This window comes from Pelodiscus sinensis, chromosome 6 (assembly GCF_052426305.1).
Source record: "Pelodiscus sinensis isolate ZL-2025 chromosome 6, ASM5242630v1, whole genome shotgun sequence".
NCBI classification, from domain to species: domain Eukaryota; kingdom Metazoa; phylum Chordata; order Testudines; family Trionychidae; genus Pelodiscus; species Pelodiscus sinensis.
Window position 1 is genome coordinate 111,550,220 of NC_143057.1, and position 9,701 is coordinate 111,559,920.

General features: G+C 41.7%; 1 protein-coding gene across 1 annotated transcript in view; it reads left to right on the forward strand.

Moving 5' to 3' along the window:
* Window positions 1-9,554, forward strand: part of ATP8B1 (ATPase phospholipid transporting 8B1) — a 128,216-nt gene extending 118,662 nt beyond the window's left edge. The window contains exons 26-28 of the mRNA XM_006116564.5: window positions 204-342; window positions 3,180-3,310; window positions 5,885-9,554. Coding sequence (XP_006116626.1) covers window positions 204-342; window positions 3,180-3,310; window positions 5,885-6,112 — 498 coding nt within the window. The 3' untranslated portion in view covers window positions 6,113-9,554. The remainder of the gene's footprint in view (window positions 1-203; window positions 343-3,179; window positions 3,311-5,884) is intronic.
* The last annotated feature ends 147 nt before the right edge of the window (window positions 9,555-9,701 follow it).

Sequence of the window (9,701 nt, forward strand, 5' to 3'; positions counted from 1 at the left end):
AAATCTTTCTACATATTGATAAACTTTTGCCTGGTACTATCTTCCCCTGTAGTCTATTCACAGAATATTCTATATTGTGTTAGAACTAAATAATAAATAGTGTGACCAAGTGTCTATAGAACACATAGTTCACAGAATATTCAATTACATTCTTCTGATTTCTGAATCATAAATTAATTGTGACTTATCTGGTTTACTTTCAGATGGGTTTGGATACCTCTTACTGGACTTTTGTTAATGCTTTCTCAATATTTGGGAGTATTGCACTTTACTTTGGTATCATGTTTGACCTTCATAGTGCAGGAATACATGTTCTCTTCCCAGCTAGCTTTCAGTTTACAGGTCAGTGTTTTGATTTGTTTCACTATTCTGGTATTCTACCTCTTATGTAAGTAGAGTAAATATAGTACCCAAATGTCAGCTTATCAGATATGATTCGATTCCCAGCACCAGTAAGCGGAGGTGAATGTTAACTCTCTTCAGAAAAACATTGTCTTGTTCATGGGGTCAGCTTTTGTGTCTTAATCAAAATTGTTTGTTGAAATAGCTGACTCTTAAGGAATTTGTGATTTGAATTATGTGATCAGTGAAATCATTCCTCATTAATTATTTTATCATAAAAAATAGAGAACAGTTAAATCTGTGTTGTGCACTGTAGGGTGTTGCACACAAAGGAGCAAAGTACAAAGTGATTCACAACACAGAGTAAAGGGAAAACTGATCCCACACTGAAGGCTACTCTGTGGCTGCCAGGTTACTTCTGCACACCAGTGGGCGTAAGGCTCAAAAGTAAATGCATAGCTAAGTTGCCTACTGTTACAGTTGTATCACATTTCATGACATTTGATGTTTCCTGTAACTTCAGCTATAATTTTAAAAACATTCCTATTTTCAAGCACATTTTTCTAGGCTACTTTCTTGTGAAAAACCTGGAAAATGTTACTCGACTGTCCTGCAGGGGTGGGGGACCTACAACCCATGGGATACATCTAGCCCATGGCTTGTCTTCATCTGGCCCACGAGGCTTGGGGCTCCTCCCCTCCTTCAGGGGTGCAAGTCAGTGCTCCAGCCACACAGGGAGGGGAGGGCAGAGAGGGGTGCTGTGGATGGAGTGCCTACATTGGCTCTTTGCGGCAGGAGAGGTGGGGCAAGTCCCAATCCTCACAGGCCCATTCCAGGTAAACAGGCTGAATCCGGTCTGCGGGCTCTGTCTGGCAGGGGGGAAGAAGTTGCTCCTGCATAGGGTTGCCAGGTGTCCGGTATTTGCGGCCTCTGTCCGGTTTTAAAAAACAGAAAATACTGGACATATAAAATGCCCGGTATTTTCAGTTTTTTCTCGGGCGGAAGGCTACTTGGGACATTCCTCCCCTGCTGCATTGGGCGGGGGCGGGGGAGGGGTGAGTGTGAGCATGGGGATTTAAAGGTGCAGTGCCTCTCTTTTGTGTGTGTGTGGGTTTTTTTTTTTTTGCTCAGCCAAAGTATCTGACAACCTTACTTCTGCACTCTGCAGAGAACCACCCTCTGTCACTTCCATTGGCCACATCACAGCCACTAGATGTTGTGGGGGGTGGTTCTCTGCAGTGAACAGAGCTGAGTGGAGCCACAAGCGACTCTCCTTCCTCCGGATTTGCCCACACTGCCATCCTTCTTGGCCAGACCCCACACCACCCATCCCCTGCTCTTGCACGTCCTCCCACCTAGATCCCTCACCCCCATTCTGTTCCTGAACCTTCCTTCCAGACCCCACCCCCTCCCCCCCACCTCCACACCAGTCTTGCACCCTACCTCTTGCCCATTCCTAGAGTTGCCAGGTGTCTGGTGTCTCTCGAGGTCCCTTCCAGTTCTAGTATTCTATGATTCTATGAAGTGGAACACCGCAGCTGAAAGTCAGGGGGGCGGAACAGGCTGGTGAATGCAGACCAGAGGCAACCCCTGCTACCAGCACCAAGCACCTCTACTAGTACTCTGGGCCATGTAGCTTGGGAGAGAAGGAAGAATGGAGATGGGAAGAGGTGGTGCTGGGGCAGAATGGGGTAGCGTCCTAGGTCCCCCACACCCGCCAGGGATGTCCTTGTTGGAGATGGGGGTAGAACAGGAAGGGGGGTGGGGGGACTGGCCTCTGAAGCCAGAGTCTCCCTCCATATGCAGATGCCTGGGCACCATGGAATTTTGGTGCCCCAAATTTTGAGGTGTTCTATGTGGCTGTGTGCTTTGCCTATTGGTGGAGAATGCCTGCATATAGACACATCCTCTGGAATGATGGTTAAAGCATGAAGGGACACATGAATTTTCAGTGCTTCTGGCACATAAATATCTTGCAACACCAGCTACAACAGTGTCATCTGAACACGTGCTCTCATATTCTGACGACAAGAAGCAGGCAGTATCATCTCCTGCAAATTGTAACCACACTTGTTTGAGTGACTGGATAAACAAGAAATAGGACTGAGTGGACTTGTAGGCACTGAAGTTTTCATTGTTTTGTTTGACCACAGTCATGTAACCAAAAATTGATTCTACGTTTGCAAGTTACATTTTCACAATAAAAAGATTGCACTACACTACTTGAATAAGGTGAATTGAAAAATGCTATATCCTTTGTTTCTTTTTACAGTGCAAATACTTTTAGTAAAAATAATGTAAAATGAGCACTGTTTACTTGATATTCTGTGTTGTAACTGAAATCAATGTATCTAAAAATGTAGAAATATATTTAAAATACTTAATGAATTTCAACTAGTATTAATTTTTTGAGTTAATTGCAATTAATCAATGGCCCCAAAACTTAGCACTTATATTTTACATTGTGTGTATATTACAATGGTCTTAGAGGTTTCTCTTAATCAGTTTTTACCCATTAAAAGTAATCCAAACACAACATATGCTACCAAATACTTGCTTCTCACCCTAACTTATCCCTTAAAGAGTTTCATAAGTTAATACAGCACTTGAAAATGTCAATAAAAATGTTAACTTGTGGCATGCTTCCTGGTTCTCTCTAACTCAGTTTTTTTTCTTGATAGTGCTTCTCTTAGATTTTGTATACAGTTATGTTCAAATATACTTAAAATTCTTCAATTTTACATTTCTAGGCAGGAAACATGAAATTAATTTGTTGTGCTTTGTACATTTAACTGAAAACAGAACAGAAAAGTAACTTTCACCCTTACTTCTTCCAGGGACTGCTCCAAATGCTCTCAGACAGCCATATCTCTGGTTGACAATACTTCTGTCAGTTGCACTTTGTTTGCTTCCTGTTATTGCACTACGATTTTTGTCAATGACAATTTGGCCTTCTGAGAGTGATAAAGTAAGTAGAAAATTTTGGTTAATTTGAACTGTAGTTAATTACAGGAGTCAGAATTCTTCATGTTTAGAAAATAAGATAGTTGGTAGTGGCTTATAAGGAGAATTTCATTAAGACTGTGCACCTGACTTCCACTGGAGCCTGGATGCAGTCTAAAATGGCGACTTAGGGGAAGCCTGACCCAACATGCAGTTTTGTAATCTTGCTAGAGACTGGCTGTCATTGGAACAGGGAGTGTCAGTGCCTTGAGGTGGTCTTTTCAACACTCTCCTACTGAGTCATCTCCCAGTCTGTTTCTGCCTCACTCTGCTGTCTTCCCCATAAGAGCTGCCCCGCATGTTGGTGCTAGAACTAGGAGTACGGTTTTAAGTGGTTTCCATTATATCCAGGGTTTAAGTTTGGTTTAATGGCTCTCGGCATCCTTACTATGAAAATGGTTCCAATACCCCTGTCTCCTTCTACCATATCTAGCTCACCTACTGACATTTCTCCTTTTCCCCTTCTTTCTCTTCTTCTTCTCTCCTTCCTCTTCAGTGTGTTCTGTGGGATAGAAGAGTGAAGATCTTCTTTCTTCCCAATCTGTATGCTGCCTTTCTCTGTCTCTCGCTGATGGGGAATGACTGATGGTTAGAGCATTCCTGATCCTCCACATATACCAGACAGCAGAAGGGGCCTTAATAACTGAGAGACGTCCCTTGCTCAGGAAGTCCTCTAGTTGTTGTTTAAAGAATGACTCTTTGTGTCTGACCTCCCACTACACAGAGTCAGAAGTGACTGAATCCTTGTCACTAGTGAAAGAGTAAAAAGAAAGAAAAAGAGATCCACAGGCTTCCAGTGGGGTGAGTCAGTAGGGAAGATGGAAGATCAGACAACAGGCCTGCACTAAAGGAGATAAAGCCCTGTGTGACGTAGTGGGGGAGCTGTCCACTCTTGTGGACCTGGATCCGCTCTGGTTTTGCATTCACTGGTTGCTGTGTTGTGCTGTGTGTGATCCCTACTGCCTGTGCTGGTCTGCAGTGACTCTTTGTGTGCAGTGCCCAGCGGGGGATGGGTCGCTGGGGGGGGGGCAATTAGGCAATGGCCCAGCCGACCTGACACCTGGGCTAAGTGGAGGAATCTGAACAAAGCAAGAGGCGGGGCTGAGTGACCAGTTGCTGGGAGTGTGGGTTAGTCTCAGCTGGGTAGGATGAGGAGGGGAGATGGAGAACAGGAAAGGGGGATTCAGGGCCTGCGAGCCCCTTCTCCCCAAGAGGAATAAGGAGGTCTGCTCTCGGTGTCTGGGCTAACATCGCTCCTATGCTACACTGACGAAGTGGGTCTTTGCCCACGAAAGCTTATGCTCCTACACTTCAGTTAGTCTATAAGGTGCCACAGGACTCCTTGTCGCTTTTGCAGATTCAGACTGACACGGCTACCCCTCTGATACTTGACCCTATGCTACACTGTGTCCCTGGGAACCAATAAAACCTTCTGCTCTACTGGCTGGCTGAGAGTCACATATGGCTGCAGATGAGGGTGCAGGGTCAGGGGCTCCCCGACACGCCATCACACAGAAAATGCAAACAGGACAACTGCTCCAGAGTCTGGCTATTTAAAAGGGCCCCAGGCTCCTCCCATAAGCATTACAGTGGCAATGGCAGTAGCCAGAGCCTCAGGCCCTTTAAATCGCCTCCAGAGCCCCTGAAGGGCTGGATGAGGGAGGCTAGATGCAAGCCTTGCTCCTTCCTCCTGATGCCCCATCCCTTCCAGGGCCCCAGAGGTTCTTCCAGTAATTGGGGTGGATGGGAGTGATGGGTTGCACATGTGTTTTGTGAAAGAGGAAGAGGTTAAGAATCTTCATTGTTAATATTGGGTTGCCTGCAGAATTTTATATACACTTATTTAATCATGACCTTAAGTATTTTAGTGCTGAAACCATTTGTAGATCCAAAACTTTCTAAATAATCCTTATCTGAAAACCCGTTGCCTAGCATTCTACCATGGTAAGACGCATGTATGTCCATGACTTATAAAAAACTTCCATAGGTTTGTCCTCCATGTACTACAGTTTTCAATTTGAATACACAATTAGCATAGCAGTGGCTAATGTAAACTCTCCCAGAATAAAAACACTGCCATTTTTAGTTTCTGACTATGTTATAGTTTAATTTGTATTTATGGCAAGAGGCAGCAGTGGTTTCTTTTTTGGTTTGTGTGTTTGTTTATACAGTACCTAGAACTGGCATGAAAGTTCCTTGTGTGAGAACAGTTGTGATTATTAAAATCCTATTGTCTTTTAAATTTTATTTTAAAGCTATTGCTATCTGTAAACAAAAAAATAAATTGTATACAAATGTCAAATGTTTTCATTTTGTTTGCTATACAACATAAGGTATTCAAAGCTAGATTGAGTAAGTTAATGAAAATGCAAAATAATAACATATGCTTCTGGTTTTAATTCAGTCAGGTAAATTTTAACAAGAACAAGTCTTATATGAGAGTTTTTTTTAATGCTTTAAAAATTGTTCCCTAGAAATTACAAATGAGCACTTGTTTTCCCTCTAAATTAACCCATTACATCCTTTCCTTTTCATAAAGATTCAAAAGAACCGTAAGAAATATAAAGCTGAAGAACAGTGGAAGCGAAGGCAGAGTGCTTTCCGTCGAGGGATATCAAGCCGTCGTTCTGCTTATGCTTTCTCCCATCAAAGGGGATATGCTGATCTTATTGCTTCTGGACGTAGCATACGTAAAAAACGAGCACCTTTAGATGCAGTGGTAGGCCACCACGTGGCTGAAACTCGACAAGTTGGTGAAGCCAGCTGATGATCGTCTAAGATTTAAGTTCTAGAAGACAGGCTTTTTAGCAAAATGATTGCACAAAGAATGTTTATTTTTATGGAAGACTCAGGATTTTTTTTAAAAACAGACAAAGCTATGAAGATTTCAAAATTTTCTTACAAAACTGCTCGGGTTGAGACTATTGAAAAATAGAAAAACCAGGAAGTGTGGGCTTTTAAAAAAAATAAATCCTTATTCTTGTGCAAATCCTTATGAATGTGAAACTGAAGGATATACACAATTTTAGGGTCTAAACCCCCAGAGTTTTAATTTTTTAAATGGTTGGAACTGCAATTTTTCTCCCTTTTTAAAAATTAGAATAATGAAATAAAATTGCAGCAAACATTTCATACCTTAATTTAAAGATGAACAGCTGAAAAACAACCAAACTGTGTGTGCCACTTTGTAAACAATTTTATTTATACAATGGTAAAAGTGAATTAAATAACTAATATTTTTCTTCCTTTGAGGAAGCCATAGAATCTGACCTTTCATACAATTAAATTAGGTTCCTTGGTGGTATGTTGTAGTCACTCACATACTTGGAACAGACGAATACATTTTAATAAAAATACAATCATAGTTATGGGTGTGGTTACAGTCCATTCCTGTTTACTAAATGGTTAATGGTTTATTGCACTTTTTACTCTTACAGTTCTGTCACTGGGTTGACTTATTCTTTGAGTAACTTCTCTGTGTCTCAGGAAGACCTTAGATTGTTGTAGTCACTCACATACTTGGAACAGACAAATACATTTTAATAAAAATACAATTATAGTTATGGGTGTGGTTACAGTCCATTCCTGTTTACTAAATGGTTAATGGTTTATTGCACTTTTTTTTTTTTTTAACTCTTACAGTTCTGTCACTGGGTTGACTTATTCTTTGAGTAACTTCTCTGTGTCTCAGGAAGACCTTGGATTTTTGAAACACTTACCCTGAGAAATTTATGTCTGCCTCCTTGTACAGTATTTTATGAAGTTATTTGGTTATTAGAAAACTGTCTTTTGAATTGACAGATTTGAACATTTCAGTTATTTCATAATGCACCCATTTGTAAGACTAGATAGGGAAGAACAGTCCACTTTTAAGTTGAACATACTTCATTTGGTAATTGTTCAATAACATCCTCTAATAGGGTAGGGGAAGTCTCTCCATGTTTTTTAACATAACACATACACATTCACACACACCCTCTCCTACCTACTTTCTTCAACTTAGCATGTATAAATATTTCACTTTTTTATATAATACTTACACTGGCATTGATAACTATTTCAATTTTTTAAAATAGGGCATAAACATAATGTGTACAGCTAATCTTTTAAAGGTAGACAAAGAAGTATACATTTCATAATTTTAATGGAGCAACTGCAAGAAGTTTACAGCTTTTCTTTTAATAAGTAAATGGATGGGTGAGGTATAGTTAATTTTAAATAAAAAGAAATGTATAATTTCAGTTTCTCTCATTGAGAGATGTGAGAATGACACTTGTCAGCCAATCTTCTAAATTGGGTGCAATATTAATTGTAATATGCAAATTCATATGAATATATTCAATTTACATGTATGTGAAGCTTAATATGTAAAATATTTTGTTTAGATAATAAATGCTTTCATAAAAATCTTAAATTTTAATCTTTTGATCAATGTGGAAAACTAAGTAGTTTTTTTACTATTTTAATGTTTTATTTAAATGATTATTAAATAATGCTACATAAATAAGGTTGATGCTACTTGTAAATCGGTCTGAAGTATTATGTAATGATACACAAATCAAATATTTGTTCTCTGTTGGGAGAAAACATATGAGATATTTCTTGTCCAATCAAAGATTGAAAGTCGAATTTTTAGCCACCTACAGTAAGAATCCCCTTAAGAGAAGATAGCACTGATCCAAAAAAAAAAAAAAAAAAGAGTCTTGTGTTGGGCTGGCTAATTGGTAGCACTGAATTGAAGAAGAGAGCATTTTAGAGTTTATATTTTTGCAAAGTGCAGTACATTTCAGTCGTTTTCTGAATATTTCTTTAAGCCAGCAACTCTCAGGAAGGGATCTGTGGGGCCCAGTTGCTGAAACACAATGCCTTGAGCCTTGGCACTCCTAGTGTGGCTGAAGCAGGCAGCAGTGCAGGGCTTCAGCCCTGAGTTCCAGGCCCCCCTCCACAGGGCTGAGGTCAGGAGTGGCACAGGAATGTCCATCTGGGGCATCTAGAATTGGCCACTGTCAGAAGACAGGATACTGGACTGGATGGACCTTTAGTGTGATCCAGCATGGCCATTCTGATGTAATGCCTGGTTAAAAAAGGGCCCTGGTGCAGAGCTGGGCTGTACATAGGACAGTAGGGGGCTGCTGCCCCAAGCCCAGAAGCCATGGAATTACTTGGGGCTGGGAGCTTGGCATGGGGCAGCAGCAGAGGTTGCCTTCTGCACGCACCACACCGGCAGGAGCCAGAGTGGCCTGGCAGCTTGCTCTACGCTGCCCTGCCACTCTCTCCCAGCCCACTGCCCTCCGCTTCTCCATGGCACCACTTCGGTGAGGGGGTCTGACCTCTGCTGCCACTGCACCAGGCCTTGCATACTCCCCCATGCCACACTTGAGGATGGCACTTGTGGAAGGTATGGGGCAGAGGGTTGGGGATTCCCCCAGGCCCTGCACTTGGGCTTTGGGAGGGGGTTGCCCCAGGTCCAGCACTCTCCTCAGGATGGCCCTGCCCTGGTGGCTGCGGTCACCAGTGGCAACTGGGCCATTAAAAGTCCAGCCAGCAGTGTGGCAAGCTTCCTTCCTTTCCTGGCTCAATGCTGTTCTCAGAATTGGCTTCCAGGTCTCTGCCAGGCCCTAAGTACTAGAACAACCCAGGACGGGGAGACTTCACTCACTGTCTCTGCCCCAGGTGCCAGCTCCCATTGGCTGGGAACCATGACCAATCAGAGCTGTGGGAGGCAGTGCCTGAAACCACCGATGTTGACAGACCAGAGAGTGCCAGATTAGAGAGGTTCAACCTGTAATGACATGAGTAAAAAAACTGGCATGAGTTAAAACTTATTCTAGAGCAGAGTTACTCTCACTTCTGGTAGAACTTGCTTTCCCCATATAATTTTTATAATTTTTGTTCAAGAAGTAAAAAGACAACACAGCTACCCCAGAGCTGTGCTGAGTGGTTTATTTTGGCACACATTTTACAAACTGGTCTGAATCTGTCTAGCAGAATTCATAGGCTAGATTTACAGGTAAAATGTGTGTGTATATTCTTCACAAGCAGTTTCTCTTATAAATTTTTCAGCTGTCATTTACTTGTATTTGTCATGTCAGCTATTTCACTTGGTGATTCATTATTACTGTAATTCATTTGTGTGACTTATTATGCTATGCCAGCCATACTATCCTTGTCAGAGGGAAAAGTGCCAATAAACACTAAGATTTTCTTGCCTTTTCTTGTCTTCTCAAGCCCGCAGCAAACTATCCTTATGAACTACAAGAGTCAAACTCGACTACCAATGGAGTATTTGCCACTTACTGTATATTATTAATTTGCAGTACTCTCTACTATGTGTACAGCACTTCCCGTGCACTTAA